The sequence below is a fragment of the Grus americana genome, chromosome 6 (genome assembly GCF_028858705.1).
Source record: "Grus americana isolate bGruAme1 chromosome 6, bGruAme1.mat, whole genome shotgun sequence".
NCBI classification, from domain to species: Eukaryota; Metazoa; Chordata; class Aves; order Gruiformes; family Gruidae; genus Grus; species Grus americana.
The window spans coordinates 7,705,790-7,729,608 of record NC_072857.1 but is presented as its reverse complement, the minus strand read 5'-3'; the positions used below and the strand labels follow the sequence as shown (position 1 = coordinate 7,729,608).

The 23,819-nt window shown below is 42.1% G+C and overlaps 1 protein-coding gene across 2 annotated transcripts; it reads right to left on the bottom strand.

Annotated features, from left to right (window-relative positions):
- Window positions 1-827: 827 nt before the first annotated feature.
- LCT (lactase) lies at window positions 828-21,663 on the bottom strand. 2 transcript variants are annotated; one of them, XM_054829938.1, is made up of 19 exons: window positions 21,000-21,663; window positions 19,141-19,170; window positions 18,542-18,603; window positions 17,226-17,309; window positions 16,148-16,250; window positions 15,437-15,510; window positions 14,999-15,044; window positions 13,973-14,655; window positions 12,942-13,587; window positions 10,155-11,714; window positions 9,550-9,818; window positions 8,804-9,094; window positions 7,516-7,714; window positions 6,607-6,809; window positions 6,116-6,225; window positions 4,028-4,162; window positions 2,919-3,142; window positions 1,790-2,026; window positions 828-1,036 (listed from the first exon to the last, which is right to left on the bottom strand). In XM_054829938.1, exons 1-19 carry the CDS (start codon window positions 21,661-21,663, stop codon window positions 828-830), a joined length of 5,829 nt encoding a protein of 1,942 aa, XP_054685913.1. The 2 variants fall into 2 exon arrangements, with proteins under 2 accessions (XP_054685913.1, XP_054685912.1); XM_054829937.1 differs by lacking the exons at window positions 14,999-15,044; window positions 18,542-18,603 and having other exon boundaries at window positions 13,973-14,660; window positions 15,432-15,510; window positions 19,091-19,170.
- Between the last annotated feature and the right edge of the window lie 2,156 nt (window positions 21,664-23,819).

The window sequence follows — 23,819 nt, the reverse complement described above, 5'->3', positions numbered from 1 at the left end:
ACAGGGGGCTGCAATAGAAGAGCCTGGAAGCTTTTCTTTTGGAGGAAGGGACATATGGTCCTGCATGGAAGTGATGAGCAGTGTTCCTCAGGGGTAAGTACTGGTACTGGTGCTGTTTGACATCTTTGTCAGTGACATGGACAGCAGGATGGAGTGTACTCGGCAAGTTTGCCAATGGTGCCAAGCTTTGTGGTGTGGTTGACATGCTGGAAGGAAGGGAAGTCATCCAGAGGGACCTTGACAGGCTTGAGAAGTGGGCCTGTGCGAACTGCATGAGGTTCAAAAAGGCCAAGTGCAAGGTCCTGTGCATGGGTCAAGGCAATCCCAAGCACAACTACAGGCTGGGTGGAGAACGGATTGAGAGCAGCCTGGAGGAAGAGGACTTGGGGGTGTTGGTGGACAACAAGCTCAACATGACCTGGCAATGTGCACTTGCAGCCCAGAAAGCCAACTGTGTCCTAGGCTGTATCAAAAATGGCGTAACCAGCAGGTCGAGGGAGGGGATTCTGCCATTCATCATCCAAGGGGAGATGATTAAGCAACAACAGAAGAAAGTTCCAAGTTCTGAATCCTTATGCAGACGGGAACAAGCAATTTTAGTTTTGTCTTTAAGAAATCAAATCAATAATGAGTGGGGGGGGGAAGAGTTAACACAGGAAAAAATCATTTCCTTTGTATTTTAAAGCTGGTAAGCAAACAACAAAAAGATGGGGAGCCCTCTCTGAGGGAAGACACACAATTGCAGTAGTACAAACGTTTCTTTGCCTTGTGCTATAGGCTTTTTTTTTTTTTTAATAAAGACCAAACAAACTTAGCAAGTGGAAACTTTACAGTTTACGAAGTTCCATGTGTGATCGTTTATGGGATCTTTTGGATAATTTTCCATACTTATATGCAAGAAGAGCCAAGCCCAATGCTCCGACTGCAGAAAGCGCAAAAAGCACGTACAGTGCTATTTCAGCACTTTGCGATGTTAAATCTAATCCCAAAAAGCGCACGATGTCAGCCGCTGCTGGCGTGGTGTCTGTTGGTGTCACTGTTCGTGGGAACACAATAAGAAAGTATTAGTACACAGGCTGGAGTGAACTCTTTCATGCGTGTGCATGCATTGCTGCTTCCTGCCTCTGCAAGGCTTCCAATGCTGCTGAATTACTCTGGCAGTAGCTGTAATTGTTTGGGATCAGCCATTGTCACAATTCTAGCTCAGAGTAAAGGCACAACTGAGGCTCACAGTGTAACTCTTGAGATCGAGGAGAGGTGAGTATTCTCTGGCAGCTATGGTCATCTCAAAAAAGCTGATATAAATGATTATTTAAAAGCCCCACAGTAAAATGGTTGCTATTCAGTGTACTCCTCTAGTTCAGAGAATATAAGTGACAAAAGCAGTGTTGCCAAAGCCTTACCCAAAACACAGATTATATAAAGTATTAAAAATTGTTTAGAAAAAGTGATGTGGGCATACTGAATTGTGTGTGATTTGGCAAACATCTTGGACAGTTCTGTTAATCAGAGGAAAATAGAATGGAATAACTTTTTTACTGCGTTTTGGAGACAGGCATGTATCGAGGTGCTAGCACACAAAATTTAGTCGTTCTGGTTTTGTATGCAGAACTGACATAATTCCACATGAGTGTCTTGAGTCATAACATAGACCAATAATCAGTCAGAGCACTACTGGAGCCCTTAAAAAGGATATTGCAGAAAATGGTGATGTCTTTACAGATTACGGAAATCTTGTGGGATTAGAATCAGCTACACACACAAGCACGATTTCTGCTGGATCACTTACCTTCAGGCTCCAGCTCCAGACAGGGGTGTGGGCCCATTGCTGGGTCTGGAAACCCGTTGCAGTTTATGATCTGCGAGTAATACCTGGCAGAGGCCTTGGGGCGCCGTGGCAAGTCGGGGTCAGAGAAATTCACGTAATAGAACCCAAACCGTTCATCAAAGCCCACTGCCCACTCAAAGTTGTCCATCAGTGTCCACGCGGTGTAGCCTTGTAAGTTGACACCGTCAAGCACAATGGCTGTTACCAGGACCAGACAGAACAGGTTAATTGTACAGCCAGTGACAGGAGGCATCATCACTAGGCCAGCAGCAACACAAAAATGCTCCAGGGCACCACGCAGCAGCAGGGTTAGTGCCACATTAGCCTTGGTCTCACTGTCTCCCCATTCCCACCCCTCTCTCACTTGCTGTGTTAGCTCAGTTCAGCTTTAGTAGTAGGTAGTAGAGGTAGTTCGACCTTAGAGCTAACAAGCAATCAGGGTAGCTCAGTCAGCACTGGAGCCTGTTTTCATCTGCTCAAAAAAAATCAAAGCTGTTATCCAAGAAACAAAGCTTTAGGAACAGTGAAGAAAAGCCATCAACATGCAACTGTTGCTTAAAGAAGTGTTTGTGGGGCCCTCGCTGCTAAAAGGCAGTGAACAAGCACTTCTGAACATCTGGCAGGCAGCTCCCAGTACATCAGAAAAGTAAACTGAAAAAGCCCTTCCCCGATGTTGCCTGATTACTGCTGTAAGTGAAACCAGTTTGGGGTCAGGTGGGTTTTTTTGGTTGGTTTTTTTAAAAAGATGCAGTTTTTAGACACAGCAATAGTTAAATGAGATGTTAGAATACGTATTTGTAACAGTTAACCCATCAAGTAGTGGAACCTCCTCCTGCCAGATACAGCTATACAAGGAAGCTGCAGTGACCCTACTAAACCCAGGGTTTGTTCTTCCTTTAGATCACCTTTCCCTGCAAAGGCAGTTTCACCTAAACCCAAAGGCTCTCAGAAATGGACACAGAATAAACCCATGTGGGCGTGCAGCTTGCAAGTGTCATGCCAGAGCACAACTTTATACACATCCCACTTGTGGCAAAACACTGCTGCGCTCTAGAGATTCAGATGATCAGATTTAAATAATCATTCCTACCTTTCAGTGCTTCATTAATGTAGCTGCGATAGTAATGTGTTCGCCAAGTGTCATTGAGGTCTAAGGCTCCCCTTTCTGAGACCCCATTTTCAGTCACAAAAATGGGAGGGTTGTTGTACTCTTCCTTTATCCATCTCAGGAGCTTTCGGAAACCAAAGGGTGTCACCTTTAGCCAGAAGGAACCAGAGTTCAGCCAGCTGCGGTCAGTTACTGAAGCTACACCTCTGTGGAGGAGAACACAGTGATCAAGGGAGCAGTCCCAACTGCCTGCTGCTGTGCCTGGCACCTCATTGCTCATAGCTCCAAATCGTTGTACTTTGACACCATTTCTACTGTTCAATGAATAATGCAGTGCTTGAGCACACAAAATTGCCATTTACACCTATGTACAGAAATGCAAAACTGAGCCCAGTGGCCTTCCATGGGGCTAAACCACAGGGGCTGGGATGCCACAGCAAAGGGAAGTTATAATAATTTCATATATTTGCTGTGTAAACATTTCAGAAAACAGCCTATGTTCACCCCCATGTGTTGGTCCCACCACTACCTTAATTCTCATCAGAAAAACTAGTAAGTTCCTATTGTTTACCTGTTGAGGCTGGGGAAAGAAAGTGGTATGTAAATAAAAAATCTTGACTTATATATACTTAACCATGAAGTGATTTAGCTATTTAGGCTCTGAACTTACATTTATCCAGTGTTGTGAGGGAACTAACAACTGTTTAACAGCAAATGGAGCAGTATCCATAAACCAGGATAAGCTAGCAGTTCAAACTGCAGATTGGGGGCAGGAAATCCAATAAATACTATTTACAGCCAAGCCTAAACCATCGGGAGACTCACAAGCACAGATTCTTTCCTTTAGTAGATCCTCTAATTTGCTTTGTTCTGTTTTAAACATTCATGTTTATCATCAGGTCTGTAAAAAAAGGGCTGTTGCTGGACTTTTGTGAAAATACCAGCACCACAGGTACTGTTTGGGGATATTTTCCCTAGTATTGGTTATAACAGCTTAAAATACCTCATGGCTTGCTTTGCTATCAGTTTACATCACTCAGGCTCCAGCTGTGCATATTTTACTTGCCCAGTAATTTACATTGGTCTCTTACCTATCAGAGTCATATGACAGAACACCAGCAGGATAGTTCATGTTGTATGTTAAAACTGTAGTATAATGATTTAGACCAAAGTAGTCAAATGTGCCTTTAATTCTTTGCTTTTCACTTTCAGTAAATTCTGGAAGTCTGCAACAGAAAACAGAGAAAAGCATAAACCCCACAAAATGCAAGTCTTCTCAGGATTTCCCGTTCTTTTGCTTCTACCCCTCCCCAGTCCTTTTTTTGGCTAGAATATGCAATTCACATTGCTTGCACTAACATTCTCCAAGAGAGGAACAGACCTTTCACTGACCAGAGAAGGGACACCTGATAGCTAGAGGTCCTGCTCATGGTCAAACAAGAAGTTTTACCATCATCCTGCTTTATGAGACAAGAAACAGTGTTTTGCCCCCTCAGGAATGCATTGGGAGGAATCGGCAACAATCATTTTGGTTGTCATGTGCTCACTACACCCCTACGGAGACCCAGAGCTGCAGCATTCCTGAGAGATCTGTCTCAGCCACCATCCTGCAAGAGCACGACTAGATCTGACAGAGAGGAGCATGAAATGGTGCCTCCTAGCAGCCACTGACACCCAGCGGGTCCTGTCCCTGCTCAGGGAAGCTGTCACAAGCCCCCCTCAAAACACTGTGCTCCTGCTGGCACGCACTGAAGGTGGAGCCAGCCACCCTGTGCTAAGATGTGCTTCACAGCAGCAGGGGAGCAGGCATCTGCTACAAGAGGAGCTCTTTCTTCTCTATGTGGCAGTAGTAGTACTTGGTAGGTCACGGCAGAGGCTACTACAGCATTGTCTCATAAACTATGGTTTCTGCACAGGAAACAATAAAAACTTTAGAGCTCTCTCCCCAAGAGCCACACTTTGAACACACTCCATGTGTACTGCTGGTATCCCTGGTACCAGCACCACATGCACAAGGGGAGGTACCGCAATCCTTCTGGAGGAACATGGGAAAACCCAGGAGCAATTGGGAACTAGGCTCTGTGTGCGGACTCTACATTTAATCCCAAAGTGCTTGGTTCCCTTCAAAAGGGAGGCCTCCTCAGAGAAGAACATCCCCCTTTGGGATCTGCAGCCCTACACAATCTACTCAGAGTAAGAAATGGAGTGAGGGACATCCAAGGTACTCTGGAACAAGGGAGTGAAGTTTCAGCTCTCTTCTAGCCAGAAGAGGGAGAAAAATTGTCCTGGGAATTGGGTCTCTAGGCAAGCCCTGCTGAAAATGCAGCCAGTGCTCCCAGCAATTTGGTGATGCTTGACTGTTCGCAGTCTTCGACCGAGGACAGGACTTCTTCCCTAGATGGAGATGCTTGGGCACATTATCTCATAAAGCAACATACATCACTTTGCTCTCTTAATAATGGCAGCAACTGCCAGAGAAGAAATTACACGTCAAAAAAGTGCCTAAGAATGCAAGTGGTTTGGATACATAAGAACATAACTCAAATCTTGGAAGAGACCTGCCTTTGCTGCAGAGCATAGACTGACTCTTCCACCATCTCCCTCGTTTCAAAACAAGCAGTCTTTCACATTTTCAGAGGAATGATCAGGAATAGCCCTAGATCTAATATACCCCATTAAATTGCTATTAAAGTGAAGAGGGAAAAAAAAAAAAAGTGCTTTCCTTGTATACGCCTATAAAGGGAGAGAAAAGGAAAAGCATTCATGATGAAACACTGCTACCACAATAAGAAAAATTAATAGGAATAGAAAATAAGAACAGTAATTCAGAGGGACCAATGAGTTCTCAGTGCTCGAGTTCAGTCCACCGTTTTAAGAAAAGTTAAAACACGTTTACCATGGTTGTCATGTGAAGCACTGTGGCTAGTGCGGAACATTTACTTTATCACTCTGAGCTGCCAACTTATTACCCCAAAGATATGTTATATTGGTAAATTTAGTTTGCAAGAGAGGTAAAGACAGGGAGCAGGCAAAATGTACACTAGAGTTTTTCTGGGAGGATACAGTAAGATTTTTGCAGTAACATTGCAATAGAATCTTTGAAATTTAGCACTTCTATCAGAAAAGCAGGTTTCAGCACAGCAAGTAAAACGAAAACAGACATGTGCCTGGGCTCTTACCGGGACTGGCTCAGCCCCTGAGCCAGACTGCGTTCCCGAATCCTTGTTTTCATAACTTCGTTATAATCACCATTTTTGAAAATGGGATGAGCAAACCAACCTAGAAGAAACTAAGCCAGGAAATAAGGAAGAAGGATAAATTAGGTATCAAAACAAGGGATTTAACCATTTCTCCTTCATGTGCTGCTTTATAGATAGGACCCAAATCTATAATGAACAGGGACATGGAGATACCCAGAGATGCCCACATAATGGCAGTAAATTTAATAAGCTTTTGTCACTACAACCATTTTTTGTCTCATTTCTGTTGCATACTTGATCAGCCACAAGAAGAAGGTGATGCATTTCCTTGCAGAGATGCTGCTGGCTCATACTTTTCTTTCAGTGAGATGCTGACCTGGGTTCTGGACATCTCCAGCACCCAGAGAAGGGGTGCCATCACGAACAAACCCAGGAGCAGCAGGGAGAGCTACGACCGGGTGTCTCTGTACCTGCAAGTATCGCCTAGCAGCATCCATGTCCTCCTGGTTGTATGGGTTCCTTGGTTCTGCCCAGTCAGAGTTGATGGTGATAGAGATTAATCCTCCTTGTTTTGCTCGGTAGGTCTCATTGTAGAGGTGCCAGGCTTCCGCATGGGCCTTTATTAAGTTGTGCCCCACCACGTAAGGGGCTCGCCCTGGCCGAACAGAGATGCCTGCGGAGACAGTGACAGCACAGACAATAGAGCTGCAATTCCCAGCCTTCTCACCGACTGCTTCCCAGGTTAACACAACACCCAGAACTGCCTGCTAGTAAATGAATAAAAGTGCAGCACCTGGTGTCCTTGGGCCCAGCCCTAGGCTGAAATACCTGCTTTGGCAGAGACAGCTGAAGGTGTAGCTGCAGTGGGCAGGCTGAGCAGGACCCAGCATTGCTCCTTCCTCCCCCTGCAGACGGACAAGGGCTAGTTCAGCTCTCTGCCCATGCAGGGCTGCCAGCCCTGGCAACAGGCTGCTGCTGCCAGTATGAAGAGCAGAAAGCTGTGTGTTCAGCTCCCATCCCTCCCCTTCCTTTGCTTCTGCCCTATAGCTGAGCTTGGCCCTCCTCCAGCACTAACCCTTCTCCACAGTTCTGCGAGCTGCTCTGGAAATGGGGTCTGCTCCAGATAGCAAGTGTAATCCAGAGGCTGCAGAGCAGGGGTAGGTTAGAGGAGCAGAAGGAGAATGGGTCTTGGAGGGGACAGGCAAAGTGAAAGAAGGTCCTGTTCACTGCACCACAGCAGTCCAAACCCCATTTATCCCCACCACGCCGTCCTCCTTGCTCTACCTTTGCAAGCCCCTAGCATCTACTCTGCTGCAGCATAAAACTGAGCTGTGCGTACAGTGCTGTGAAGGCTCTGAGGTTAGGCCCAGCAGTCTTACCTGGAGCAGCTGTGCCGACACCATAGCCACAATATGCAGTGTTGTAGGGTTCATTTAAGGTTATCCAAAATTTCACTTTATCTCCCAGTCTCTGGAAAAGGAGCTCAGCATATTCCTTAAACCTCTGAACTATAGTATCATTCTCCCACCCACCGAGGTTCTGCAGTGCCTGTGGGAGGTCCCAATGATAGAGAGTTACCTGTGGGGAAAGACAGCAAAAGAAAGGACTCAGTCACTCTCACTTTTGGAAATAAGGACAGTAACCCAGCCTTATTTATGAACATAAATAAACTGTTCTTTGATCTGCAGCTACCTGTTCCTAATGGTGTTTGAGTTTATAGCGATCACTCATGCACTCAGATAGAATACCTTTTTGCCAGTGTTTCAGTTTCTTTAGGACATGGGGAAATGACTCAAACTTCTAGGATGAACTTGAACTCCTGATGGTGAAGATGAAGGTTTTACCAAAAACCACCGCAACCTTGTGACAGCAAGAACTTGTCGGTGAAGAACTGCTGTGCCTGCACTGACTCTCAGATGAAATACAGTCCAACAGAACACCTCTTCAGGCTGGTACATCTGTTGGACCAGTCTAGAGCAATGCCATGAAGGCACTGGTTTTCTCAGGCATGATCTGATGCTTGTGTAGGTATTCCTGGATTGCCTGCTGTATAGTGTGCATACACACGTTTGGTGCAGCCATGTGCACTCCCTATGTGTACCAGCCTGGTTTGGGGAGGACAGGGACAGCCAGCAGTGGGGAATCAACAGGCAGAAGCAGAAAAAAGCCATGTGTCCAAGTCTATGGGGACAGGTCGGATTCACTCAACAGTGCTGAAAGAGCTGGCTGATGCAGTGGTGAGGTCACTGTCCCTTATATGTGACAAACCATGCTGATCAGTGGACCTTCGTGACTCCTGGGAAAAGAATAATGTTACACCCATCTCCAAGAAAGGCAAGAAGGAGGATCCTGGGAACTACAGGTTGGTCAGCCTCAAAGATCACTGCGTAGGTCCTTATGGAACCCACTTCCAAGCGCATAAGGGATGAGAAGGTAATTGGAAACAGCCAACAATAAGGTTACTGTAATCTTTCTGGGTAGGAATTTGTAACACATCACCATATTCCCAGTTCACTTGCTTATGCAAACCCCATGTTTCCTCACAGAACACCATGAAAAACAATTTCTTTGTGAAGGAGGGCATGGATGAAAACACATATATGCTCTGAGCATCAGACCTGGGTTCTGCTATTTTGTAGTTACCTGAAAGTTACCATTTTTAGTTACCTGAGGCATAATGTTAGCTGCCAGAAGAGCATCAATAAGTCTTTCATAGTAGTTCAGTCCCATTTCATTGATGTATCTGGTGGTCCCATCTGGGAGAACACGGGACCAGGAGATTGAAAAGCGATAGTGAGACACTTTGAGGCTTTTCAGCATTTCCACATCCTCCTCAATCTTGTGGTAGCTGTCACACGCTACATCTCCAGTGTCATCATTGCTGATTTTCAAGGGAGTGTGAGAAAATTGGTCCCAAATGCTAAGTCCTCTCCCATCTGCTCTCCATCCTCCCTCAATCTGTAATTGAAGATTGGGGGGGAAATTATTAGTAATCCCCAAATTTAGGTCTTGGCCTAGCAAAGAATTCAGCCTGTTGGTCTTTGTGGCACCGCACAATATTTTGACTTATCAGCTTAAGACTAGAAAAGGCAATGTTTTTGCTGTACCAAAACTAGTAAGACCTCTTGGGCTTCAAGGCAAGATGTATTAGCAGAGTACAATGCCACAGAACAGTCGTCGTTTCAGTTCACCTGCTGCTCCATGTTGCTTGGCTCTTGTGAAGCCCATGCTGCTGTCTCAATTCCTGTGGTATAACCCTGCCCTTACATATCTCCAAGTTCCTCCCTTTTACAGCAATTGTTACACTAACCCTCAAGTACGGTAAAATCTAATATTACAAAAGCTGTAGGTGTCTCATCCAAAATTAATTAACTGTCCACAGATACTTTAAGAGCCTGTCTCAGTTTCCTAACCTGATATGCTGAAGTTGCTACACTCCACCAAAAATTCTTTGGAAACTCTCCATATAAAAATTCATCTTCTTTTGGCAATAGGATACCATTATTGCGGATGATTTCTGCATAGTACACAGCAGAGCGCTTTGGGGTTCTTGGCCTGTTGGGATTGTCAAAATCAACCTGGTGCAGTCCAAATCTCGGATCATAACCATCCAACCATTCAAAATTATCCATAAAAGACCAAACGTTGTATCCTCTCAGATTAACACCATCCAACTTGTAAGCTGAAAGACAAGAAACAAATGGAAGAGCATCAGTCATATAATCACACATTAAATGAACCACAAGAAATTCACATGCAAGCACATACACGCTTCCAGCTTCATAAAGCTGGCACTGGACAACTAAGATCATAAGAGACTCTTCATAGTTGGAGGATATAGAGTACAAATGGCCATGTAAAGGAGATCATAAAAAGAAACATTATGTTTATATTGTGTTCAGAATATTTAAAGACCGATATCAATTGCTTTTAAAAACTAGTCCTCAGAGGAAGAAAGTAACCAGAAATCTAGGGAGGAGACGCACACCACCAACAGAACAAAAGCAAACACTGGTACCTTTTAAAGCTTCATCAATGTATGTTTTGTGGTAAAATATCCTGGTATTGTCATTAACATCTGATTTGGTTTTTATCCCCACCCCATTCTCGATTATGTATATTGGGGGATTTCCATATTCTTCTTTGATCCAGTTCAGTAGCCTCCTGAGCCCCCAGGCCACAGCCCGCTGGTCATTAACAGCTGAGGAAGGCCAGGAGCTGTCAACCTCTGTTGAAACTTCCTGGTCATACTCATAAGAGAAGGGCCTCAACCGGGTCGTTGCATGGGTTACAATTTTGGAGGAGTAGGTGTTGAAGCAGAAAACATCTGCTGTGCCCCTGATGTAATCACGCTCCTCTGCTGTGAAAACCGGTAGGCGAGATGATGGCAGGTTCTGGAGCTCACTCCTGTTCCCAACTTTCCACTTCATGACCTCGGGGTAGTCCCCATTTTTGAAAATCGGGTGTGTAAACCACCCCATCAAAAATTGCATGTATCTGTCTGCAGCTTCTATGTCCCTGGGGTCGCTTGGTGTCTTTGGCTCAACCCAGTCAACGTGGGGACATAGAGCAATGATCCCTCCCTGACTCGCTCTGTATTTGTCATCATATGTGTGGTAGACCTTGGCGTGAGCTTTCAGTAAGATGTGGGCAACCCTGTAGGGTGCACTGCCAGGGTCATTGACATTGGGTGGAAACATCCCAATGCCATAGCCAATCCAGGCAATGACTTGGGGTTCATTGAACGTAATCCAGAACTTCACCCTGTCCCCAAAAGTCTGGAAACAGAAGTCCGCAAAACTATCAAACAGGTCAATCAATGCGCTGCTCTCCCAGCCACCAATGTCCTGGAGAGCTTGTGGCAGGTCCCAGTGGTAGAGAGTGACGATTGGAGTGATGTTGTTTGCAACCAGTCCATCAATGAGAAGGTTATAGTAGTCAACTCCATGGCTGTTTATTGAATTGTTCCTTCCAGTGGGGAAAATTCGAGACCAGGACAGGGAGAAACGATAGTTCTTTACCCCTAAGGCTCTCAGCAGGTAAATATCTTCCTCCACCTTGTTGTAGCTATCACAAGCTATATCTCCAGTATCATTATTCTTTATATTCCCAGGGACATGGGTGAAGTTATCCCAAATGCTAGGTCCTTTGCCATCAGCATCCCAACCTCCCTCTACCTGGTAGGCAGAAGAAGACACACCCCAAGAAAAGTCCTCTGGGAATGTCCCATAAAAGTACATGTCCCTTTCAAAGTCTGTTTGAGATGAAAACTTCTGCCAGACAATCTTCGCTTTGGAGGGAACTTCTGATGCTGGTAAATTCGGCAACTTTGATGGCATGGGTAGGTCAAACACCATCGGTGTAGAAAATCTGTCCAAGACTTTGGATGGGAAACCGTTGTTTGCAATAACACTGGAATAGAAATAAGCAGATGCCTTGGGAGTCCTTGGTCTGTTGCTATCTTCAAAATTCACATGATGTAGCCCAAATTTTAGGCTGTACCCCACTGCACCTTCAAAGCCGTCAACCAGGGATCGAGCAATATATGACCGAACATCAACTGCGTCTAGTTTTACCGCTGTCACAGAAACAGTGCAAAACATTGTTATTCATTTGAACATTTTCTGAATACAGCACAGCACAAAACAAGCACCACAACTGAGGGTAACAGTGTGATAAGCCAAATAACTATGAATGGTCTTTTACGCAAAAAAACCCCAAAACACCCAAACAGAGTACCTGGCAAGAAAAGCAGTCAACACTGTAATAATAGGAGCTGTTCAAATGCTTAGTGATAAAAATGCATGAAAAAAGACATATTAGTCAAGAGATATTTAAGTACAGGACACTTGTGCCACTGGTATCCCTTTCCCTGTGTACTTGTTTTCAAGCACAATTCATCAATTTAGGTATATGGTGCTCTTTTAGATTTAACAACTATAGTTAAATGGAAACATTACATGTATTTAGTGCTTGCCTATCTTCCTTAAGCACAAGAGAGTTTCTTTTAGCAGAACAGTGTATCCAATATCAGCAGAAGCAGGTCCAGCATCCTTCCTCACATTGCCTACAAAAAAGCACTAAATCTCTCTCCTTCCAGAGAATTTCACTTCCACTATGCAGTCCCTCTTCTTTACTTCTGCTGAGGCATAACAGCAATGCTAAATTGTGTTTTCCATCTTTTAACACTTCTATCAGTATGTTGAGAACGAGGTCAAGAAGATCAAATGGTGTAGACCGATGACCAACATTTTTAATACAGCATATTTAATAAAGTTTTCCTGACAGTATTGATTTGTGTATCTCAGGAGAGTATCAGTCAAATCTCTATTTGAAATCTCAAATCTTTTTGTATCTGTCCAGAACTACATCAATTGATAAGCAGTTTGCAAAGATACACGCATACCTTGAACCTTGCTCAAAACAACTAAGATATAAGTATCTCCCTAAAAATTCTAACCTGAAATGGTACAGGATGCTCTCAGTTAGATCTGCTTAATCAGTAAAGACATTGTTCAGTCCTGATCTATGAGAGCTCTTTAGGCAAGAGCCTGCCTGCAGGCAAATCATCTACAGGGTAACTGAAGTATATAAACACCATTCTCACAGAGGGACTGACGTAAGGGTCCAGGCTACATTAATTCATATATATGAAAAACCTATTCCCATATCTAAACAGAATGGAGAGTTCCATATTGACCTCACATCACTACGCAAGTGGTGATGTTTTAAAGTTAACCACCATGGAAATGATAGAATAACTAGTTGCCATTATATAAAAAAAAAATATTAAATTTCTCCATACCTTTTAGAGCCTCATTGATGTATTGGCGGAAATAATCTACTCGCAGAGTGTCATTAATAAGATCCCCTGAGTCTTCTGTCGGCATTCCATTTCCTGCTATGTAAATTGGGATATTTGTCCCTGTATATTCCTGGGACACAAACTTCAGCAGCCTTCTTAATCCCCAAGGGACCACATGGATCCAAGAAGAGGCAGTCTGTGGCCAAGAAGGATCTACATGCAAGGAGAAGTTCCCAATGCTCTCGTAGCTTGATGTGCAGGTCCCGTTAGTCACAGAACTGACCAGGCGGGAAGTGTAATGGGAAAGACCAAAAAAATCTGCAGTGCCTTTCACCCAGGACTTCTCCTCTTCAGTAAACAGAGGCAGCTGTGCAACTGTTGCAGAGCACTGCTGGTTTACTTCCTGGATCTGAGCCTTCAGGATATCTGGGTAATCACCATTAACAAATATAGGGTGAGCAAACCAGCCAAGCATGAACTGCAGGTACCTCTCAGATGCTCTCACGTCCTCAGAGTTGGTTGGAGTCTTGGGTTCAGCCCAATCTGAGTTCAGCACCAGCCCCACCTTTCCCAGTTGCTGAGAACGGTATTTGTTGTTATACAGGTGCCAGACCTTGGCATGAGCCTTGAGAATTGTGTGAGCCACCTGGGAGCAGAAAGCACAGGAATAAGTGACACACTGCTTTGCACAAGAACTCCCAAGCATTGAGATTACTGCCATGTAAGAATGTCATCTCCATTCAAAAGAAGAAAGCTTGACAAAACAAATAATCATAGCCAGAGAGTGCAGTAGATTTTGGATTAAGCAGAAGAATCTGGCTATCCATCAACACCAGCTTTCAGAATAGAAAAATAAAGACATCTAGCACCCATTAACTACCAGATTTTTTTGCAAGTATAATAAATCCAACAAGCAAATAGTTGTCTCACAGGCCACATTAGGCTTGAACGTAGTTAAAAGTACAGAACCATCAGAGGAAAACAACACAACAATGGCAGCTGCAGGATCCTAGTTATTCCCGTGTTCCTACCTTGTAAGATGCTACTCCTGGGTCAGTGATTCCTGGAGGATGCTCTCCGGTGCCATAGCCAGCATAGCTGATAACCCAAGGCTCGTGGAAAGTAATCCAGAACTTGACCCGATCCCCAAAAGTGGCAAAGCAGAAGTCTGCGTAGTTTACAAAAGCATCTATGATACTGTCATTCTGCCAGCCACCAAGGACCTGAAGAGCTTGTGGGAGGTCCCAGTGGAACAGAGTCACCATGGGCTCAATGTTAGAGTCTAGCAACTGGTTAATTAATTGGTTGTAATAATCAACACCCTTGGAGCTGATGGTCTTCTTGGTGCCAGCAGGGAAAATTCTAGGCCAGGATACAGAAAATTTGTACAGTTGAGGATGAAGACCCCTAAGTAGGTAAATGTCATAGCTAGTTTTATAGTAGCTGTCACATGCCACGTCTGCAGTTTGGTTCTTGTAGACATGACCTGCATGCCCAAACTGATCCCAGATGCTCTCTCCTTTCCCATCCTCTGCCCAAGCTCCTTCAATGTTCAAAGCACCTGTGGATGTGCCCCACAGGAAACCACTTGGAAAAACATCTTGCAGAAAAGAATCCCTCTCCAATTCAGACTGTTTCGAAAACATTTCCCACACTGTTTGATAGGAGGAGCGAGGGGCAAGAACAGCATCTGGATACTCCTGAAGAGCATTTGTTTTGCTGGAAAAAGAATAAAAATAAGTTACAATCTCCAAGGTGGATGCCAGTGCCACAGAACTTGCAAACACAGAGGATAAAAGAATTGTTTGCTTCCCATTCAGCTGCCATAAGCCACTTAGGGTATAGTTCCTTTGCCATCTGATCAATCCAACCCACTGCCTAGCAGATGAAGGTAGAGTGCAATGAGCTAATTGCAGAGCAGCTCAAGAGCTATATATGTAATGCACTTCTTTGCAGGTAGATTCTCATAATTCATTACACCTAGGTCAGAGGAGCAAACAAAATCCTTGCAATGTGCAGCAATTTCACATGCTACAACTGCTTTCATGAGTGTCCATAGCATAAGCTAAAACTAATCAATGCTGCTTCTGTAATCCTTAGCATCTCCCTGTGCAATGACATCTCCTACACTTCTGTAGGCCAAATTGGCTTCTCTCCTACAAAAGCCTGTATTGTATTTATTTATTATTAACTATTTTGCTCTTGAAAAGGACAGAATGCTTGGAAAATGTACCTGTTACTATTGGCTTGAAGGTGCAATCCGGGTAACCAAGGATGAGAGTGGAAGAGGATTGCATTGCCTGTAATAGTAGGATAAAGGCTTGCCCCTAACAGCCAGAGGCTGGGCTCAGCAGAAAGGCATTCCTTCCCAGTCCTTTCAGCAACTAACAGCAGACTTTACCACTAAAACTCTCTTGTGTCTGCCTGCACATAAATTTCTTGGGGACATAATTTTATTATAGTATCTGATTTAAGGGACAAAAACCATACCTTACAAAGTGAGATGATGATAAGTCCAAGAACTCATTGACATCATACCCAATCGTACGTGTCTCTTCCTTATTAATAGCTGAAAACAAACAAATGGTAAGTGACGGACTTAGTCACAACTTAGATGCCGTGGACTGCATGACACCACTTGTACATACAATTACACCTTTAGAAACAAGGTGCTTTTCATAACTAATAGCTATTTTTCTCACATCAAATATGTTGGGTTTTTATTAGATATTTCCAATTTCATGTTAAAAATGATCATAGAATCATTTAGGTTGGAAAAGATCATCAAGTCCAACCATAAACCTAACACTGCCAAGTTCACCACTAAACCATGTCCCTAAGCACCACATCTATGCGTTTTTTAAACACCTCCAGGCATGGTGACTCCACCACTTCCCTGGGTAGCCTGTTCCAATGCTTAATAAGCCTTTCAGTGAAGAAATTTTTCCTAATATCCAATCTAAACTTCCCCTGGCACAACTTGAGACTGATGAAAATGATGAAAAGCTTTGGGAAAGATTTCCTGCTTCCCCTTGCTCTACACTTACCATCCACCCTGAATTTTCCAAGAAGGCTATGAAAGAAACCATAAAGTTATTTTATCTAATAGCAGTGGTCTGGACTAGATAATTTTGAATTTCCTCTATAATTTGCCATGCAGAGCTTAGCTAAAAAACCCCTCCTCCTTCTTGAAATATGTTGCTCACCTGTGACAATGGCAGCTACTGGTATGAAAGGATTCTCTTCCATGGAACCACAATCAAGGAACTTTAGTCTAAAAACCAAGATCTCTATGTCCTTCCAGACATTCTGCAAAACCAGAAATCAGGGACTTGTATGGAAAAAAGCATCAGCCAGCTAGTAAAACCATGGTCTTGGCATTTGCTGCTTTTAACACAGAATAGGAAATACCTAGAAGACTGAGAATTGGTGATAAAGTTCTTCAAAGGTAAATTCATAAATCAACAGAGTAAGCATTCAATACCACCCACTATTTTTCTCTCATCCAAAAAAAGCCCAATGCAAATCAAAGCATAAACCCCAGAAACCTTCAGTGTTCAACCTGTCATTGAAAAGGCACAAGGAACTATGTCCTTTTTTGAAAGCTTACTTGGTAAAAATCTGTTGCCATAAATGGCCCACTCCAGATTTTTAGCGTAACTACAGCATGCCAGGATACTAAAGAGAGGTCACGTGGGTAGCTCCTTATTCTGCTGCTCAGTTGCTGGATGAGTCTTGTCTTACGGATGCTAAGAATGCAGTCACTAACAGAGGTTTAATATCAGGTACTAGCCTAGAACATCACTGATGTTGTTGTTGCCACGTGACCTAATCCTTTCACAAATTCATCCTGTTTAACTTTTCTAGCACTGCCTCAACTGATGAGTTGTGAAGTTTGGTAGTACCATTGCAGAACCAATGTTAGAATAAAATAGTGTCTTTTAGTGTGTAGCTATTAGCCTAACAGCTTATCAAACACTTAGGATGTGAGAGAGAAGGTTTTTCAGTCCTGGACAAATGAATTATGCCATTCGAGTAATTAATAAATCAGTAATGAGTATTGACCAAGATGATCCTTTCCAGCACTTTCGAACACCTGTTTTTAAGTCAGAATAACAACAGAGAAGTAAGTGAGCACTATGCAGCTGTTTCCTAGAGTAGCTGTTGTATGAGCTCTTACAGCAAATCAGAACTGTTTAGACATGCATCAAGAAACATGAAATTCCCCTTCTATTTATGGTCTGTTGTCTGCTGCTCTAATTTTAACACTGTGCATAATGTTACCTGGAATTCATTCAATTTCTTGTAGAAATCTGTTTCATTTCTACAATGGTACTGAAGGCTGAGAGACAGAAAGTCTACCGATTCCTGGAAACAAGAAAAGGAAAAGAATCATCCTGGACCAAAACATATTTTTTTGCAGGTATTGCATTAAAAATATAGAAAATTGTGAAATGTTTGATAAAGATACATTGCTGGAGTAAGAAGCCATACAGCTGTATGGGAGCCCTGGACAATATAATGAGTACAAACTGGATACTGTATGGGAAGATGCATTTTGTATCTCTCCTTCTAAACAAAGTAAAATTTAAACAGCTAAATGAAATTCTAAGAGTATCTTATGAATTTAATATTAACGATTTACAGTTGATTTTTTAATTTGTAAGGCTGTCTATGATTAATCAGAGAAACCTTTGCAACTATGTGGTTTGGGAAGGCCTTATCAATAATCCTTTGGGGAAAGTCCACTTCAGAAGTCTTTAATCATTCCAAACTACAAGCGTTATCCCACTAGAAGTTATCAAGTTCAAGAGAACAGATCATATTCTTTTATTAAGCCAGCTGATGAAGTTGGAAAAAAACTGATAAGCTTTCAGTTTATTTTTCAGTCCAAAGTTTTCTTCTAGTTTAGTCAGTTCACCTAACACAACATCTTTGCTCTCCCTATGCTGTGGTTTAACCGGGCTGGCAGATAAAACCACCACACAGCCATTTGCTCACTCCCTGCCCCTCAGTGGGATGGGGGAGAGAATCAAAAAGAATAAGGTAAAACTCGTGGGCTGAAATAAAGATAGTTTAATAGGACAGAAAAGGAAAATAATAAAAATAATGATAAAAGAATATACAAAACAAGTGCCCACCACCTGGAGCCAATGCTCAGCTAGTTCCTGAGCCACCCCACCTCCCAGCCAACCCCTCAGTTATATATGGAACATGATGTTATATGGTATGGAACATCCCTTTGGCCAGTTTGGGTCAGCTGTCCTGGCTGTGTCCCCTCCCAGCTTCTTGGGCACCCCCCCACCTTCTCGGCAGGCCAGTATGAGAAGTTGAAAGTCCTTGACTGCTTGGCAACAACTACATCAGTGTGCTATCAATGTTATTCTCATCCCAAATCCAAACCACAGCACTATACCAGCTGCTAAGAAGAAAATTAACTCTATTCCTGCCAAAACCAAGACACCCTACAAAGCACACCTTGCTTATATCCTTGAAATGTCATGCCTACAACATCGCTTACCCTCTTACTAAATTTTGAAGGATTGTGAATACAAGCAAAAAACCTGCACTCTTATTTGTTCACTGTATCCTACATCAACATCCTCTAGGTGAAGATAACTACTAACAGAGAGTTTGGTTTTTACAAAAACGATGTCATCATCTTTGCAGAAATTATGTTGTCCTCCTGCATCCCTGTGCAACTAGATCACTTTTAGCGCAGGTCAGTCTGTGTTTTAACATATTAAGCAGATTTTTTTAAATAGCAGTTATTTAAAATAAAGTATCTATTTCTTTGGTTGTACATTAAGCAGACTTGCAAAGAAAATAACGATGGGTACACTTTTTGCAGACACCTTGTCATTTAAGCACATATATTGCTAACATTGCCAATTATGAAAGCAAATATGTCTCCATATATCTTCATCAATTCTTACTAGCCAAGAAAGGACACTGAAGTAATTTTTAAAATCAGTGAGCTTCACATGATCAGACTAATCAAATAACTAACATTTACCAAATTGTTCAACTGGCCAACTTGCTAAAATTTTATTTAATTTGCAACAAGTCACTTGATCCCGTACACAAAAGTGAAGTTAAATAAAATCAAATTTATATAATTTTGGAAATAATTTCTATTAAGGTGTTACCTGAAGAGAAACTGAAAGAAATTCTGATGAAGCACTATCCAAGACATCACCCATACCTAAAGCAATGGACAGCTTTCCACCTTGAAAAAAAAAGAGGCAATCTATTGGTAGTATGTTAAGGACAAAAAATTTCAGTTCACTGCAGTTATTTTAAAATCAGTTGGAAATTTTTGAAGACGTGGATCATCAGACAGTGTCCTAGGTAGCTGATTTCAGAATACCCACTATGACTGCAATGGAGAGTTGAAGAAGGTAGAAATTCAAGGGCAGAGTTTAAGGTGTCTTTGTCAATAAACCTTGTGCTATCGTGACTGCTCATAAACATCTTAGCACTGCTGCTTGCAGGAAGGTAGATCTGCATACAGCTGTCCAGTGGGTGCCTTTCCACTCCATCCATAATTATAAGTAATATCTTTAATTTTCATGCCTTCGTGGTGGTTCTACAGTGGTTATTTTTTTAAATCCATTCTGTGGTGGATGCTGCTGAGATGCTGGGATGTTGGGAATTTGGGGGGACAGGTTATGTGGGAGGGAAGCTGGGCAATTTCTAAGGGCTATCACTAGATGGCATGAACTGTACAGCAAACTATTCCTGACAAATGCAGGAATTAAAAATAAATTATTTAAAAATATGAAAAAACATGACTCGGCCAGCTCTGCTGGTTGTTTGACTGGGACAGATCAATTCCAACCCCAAAGGCGGCAAACCCAGGAGGACAGCTGCTTAGAAAATCCTGGGTGCTCATCATAGAAGAGTGAAATTCTCTTGCTCTGTGTAACACAGGTAGAGTTAAGATTTAATTATTAAAAATCCCAGTGCCTGCAATGAAGCAAGTCAAACAAAGGACATTTCAGACTTCCTCACTATTATTATCTCTCAAGGTACTCTTCTCGTACCTTGTTTCTTCATGGTTTGAAGTACATTTCAGGAAGTTTTTAGTCCTTCCTCTGTGGGTCAGGAAGAGGTACACAAAAATATTATCTACAAAATACCTTGATTATGGCTTTGTCATTGTACACAGCAAAAAAAAAAAAAAAATTGAATGAGGCTGCATTTGAGTAATCTTTAAAGCATTTTTAACTGGTAATTTATTTTCATTTTAAGCTAAAAAGTAAATACTTTGTTTCATGTTGGGTTTTTTAACTTTTTAAAGTTAAATAAAATAATTTCAATTAAATTATGATTATAATTTTAAACCACAATCAATTTTGTTTAAGTGGATTTTGTCAATACATTTTCAAGGATTTCCACCTTTTGGGTGGAAGGCTGATAGTCGAATTTGACCTGATTCTTCAGCTAGATCTGGACCTCCAAAGCTGTATCCCATGCCTTAATGAAAAAGCCTGCACCCATTGAAATAAGGAGTGTCTTCAAAAATGAGATGTCTGGGCAGGAATCAAAGATTCTTCCTAAGTCTCAGTCCCACTTTTATTATACAACACATTTAAGGTTTGGTACATGAACAGTATGAGACTACAGTTTATTGGGAGGCATCTGCTGGTCTTTAAATTAAGAGCACATGGACAATAGCCCATAGAGAAAAAGTAAAATGCAATATTACAATGTTTAGTTTTGAAGTACTAGTTTCTGCTGCTCAAAACAACCGGAGGCTATTTAATACTTTTCCTGGTGCTTAAAAGATTAAAACCAAATACGCACACATGCACATATACATTATCCCCAACTCTTTTGGCTATCATTTCAAGTAAAATGCAATTACCAGTAAATTATAAAACAATTACGAAAATAAGGGATTTGAAGGAACCTTTTAATCAAAGATTTCTATGTAATTCTGAGAGCACTGATAGCATATTCACACAAAGATTGCACGTAGCAGTTGCCATTTAATCTCATCACAGAATACTTGTGAAAAAGTCATTAAAAAATCCCTCCCACCATTCTCCTTACCTGCCAGCGAATATTTCTCATGGTAGACAGTGTAAGCTCTTTCATGAGCGGCAGCTAGGGCCTGGGCTTGGTACTGGGGGTCATCGTAAGGCAGGCTTTTAAGGACCTCCGGCAGGTCACTGAAGGTCAGCCACACATCAACCAGGCCCCCAAAAACACGGAAGCTGAACTCTGCGTATTCCACAAAAAGGTCAGCAAAAGCGTTGGCTTTCCTACCCCTAGCCTGCATGGCCACAGCGCTAGGGACACGCTGGTGATGCAGAACTACCACTGGCCTGAGGTCTGCAGCAACAACGGTCTCGAGCAGCTCCTGGTAGCACTGCACTTGCGCTTCATCTGGCTTCCTAGCATCCCCCTTCGGAAGAATGCGTGCCCACGGCAGGATGATTTTGTAATGCGTCACCCCGATCTCACGAAGGTGGGAAAAGTACTGGGGCAGCTCAGGAGCCACAAGATCCTGGTGGCACAGGTAGTCATGGGCTTCAGCCACAGCAGGGCCCTGATCTTCCTTGGGTAGGACTTGGTCTTGCAAATGCAATCTATTTACTAACTTGCTGGGTAGAGGTCCAGCAATGGCGATAAAATTCTGAGCAAATTCCTGGTCTATCCCAAGGCTGGGAGACACTAAGAGAAAGAAGATGACTGTCTTACAAACCTGCTCCATTTCTGGACCTGCTTCAGAACCAGTTACTCCATACTACTTATATTACAGTAAAAGTAATATTTTAACTGAAATTATCTATTACACAGATAACTGTTCCCAGAACTAGCTGACACTAGAATGATAACACGTCAGGACTTTCAATCAACAAATGAACAAACAAATAGGTGAATACAAAAAACACTGTCAAACAATTAGTTGGAAAAAGGTCATGTGGAAACATTTTCTGAGATGCTCAGGTTCCCCTTTATACCTGAACATCAACTGACATTTACTGATACCGCCTCCATTTCAGAGGAAGATGAAATAAGTAGACAATGCTTTTGATCTCCTCTTGGCTTTTTTTTTGTCTTAAAAGGAATCCCAGCACAGCTCTGGATGCAGAAAATAACAAGAGCAGTTATCTGCATTGCTGTGGCTGGGTGCCACCATGGCTGAGGGTGGGCAGGACAGCAAGAGGCATGTTTGTATTGTAATTCTCAGGTGCATAAAGGAAATCTGAGATGTGGCATCTTATCCACTCGGAAAAGTGGTTAAGTGAATTCAGACAGCCGTGCTTATGCCCGATAACATTGAGGAATTTGAACAATATCATTTTATTGCTTTCCAAAGTACTCCTTCCCTCCGCCTTGAGAGCACATGGTCTCTCAGCAGGGTGGACACATACAGATCACCAACCTGAACTGCTGCAGGGAAGAGATAACTCGACATTTCTGCATTCAAATACAACAAAACTGAAGAGCTGACAACGTTCACCTGAAACTGCTGTCTGTGCTGCCTAAATACAGAACATGTCTAAATCAACTAAACACAAAATTCTACATAACTATATTGAAAAGTCAGTTCCATCTCCCAGTTTACTTTCTTTAATAAACAGCTTTTTGTTTAAAGCATACCTGGAATCATCTGGACAATTTATTGCTCTGTCAAGCAATATTATCTTTAAGTTACAGTAGAAAATGTCTCTCAACATTTGCTGTTACTCAAATAGCCAATCTTATACCAGGATTATAATTTGTGTACTTTCACCTTGTTTGATTCCCAGATGACTTTTTTTTTTTTTAAGGAAGCCTAGAAAAGCTTGCTGTTCTGAACAACTAAGTACTTTTTTTTTCCCTCTGAACAACCTAACAAATTTGAATAGGAACTTTACAGCACCACCTGCTGCTTATTTTTCAGTAGAGCAGTGTTAACTCCAAAAGGAGAACACCCCTTCTAGTCTTCTATGAAGCACATAGAACTGGGGAAAGAGAAGCAGAAAAACTTACTTTCTCCATGTGAAAAATATTTATTATCAAAGATTGGAGTGAGGGGAGGGGGAAACAAAGAATGAAGTACAAACATCTTCCTGTCCTTATTTTGAAAGTAAATCAACAATATAGAAAAACATGAAACTGTTGTTGCAGGTGGGTGGCAATTTTTAATGAAATGGAGCATTTGCCAAGATGCAATTTATGAAAGAAATTAGTGGAGAGAAGTTTCTGCAGTTAGAGTTAGTGCCCAGTGATGTGGTAGCATTGTTGGTGACAAATATTTATGATTCCTTCCATTCTATAAATGTAACTGTTATCTTTAATGATATGCTTACTAAGACCAAGGCATATCTCTCCAAAGTTCGAAGAGTCTAACAGGAAAAAGATGACTGTTACAAACCAGCTCCATTTCTGGACCTGCTTCAGAAACAGTTATTTCACACTATTTATACTTAAAATATATAGGTTTGGTATGTTTCATATCTTTCATGCTATTACAAATGTTTCTTAGGTGCTGATATCAGGCTGACAAGACAAATATTCAGCTATTTTTAATTCTTAATAGATTATTTAATAATCCTGCAGCATACAGCAAATAATGGAGAGCAACAGAAATTTAAGTAAAATTTTTCTTATAGAAAAATCTACAAACAAGTTTACAAATATAGTCTTTAAAATCCCTCACAAAGGACGGCAGTTTTCAATTCACTTACAAGTCAAGACATTCATCAAGATGGGTGTTTCTGACCTCCTGACTTAAAGCCTTGCTTTGGGCTTGGCTATTTTCAATTTTCTATTTTACATATGCAACAGGAGCATACACATCTTTAGTCCATCTAAAAAGAAAGAGAAGCAATCAGAGTTTCTCATTATCCATTACTGGAAGTTAAAAAAAACCTTCTTAAA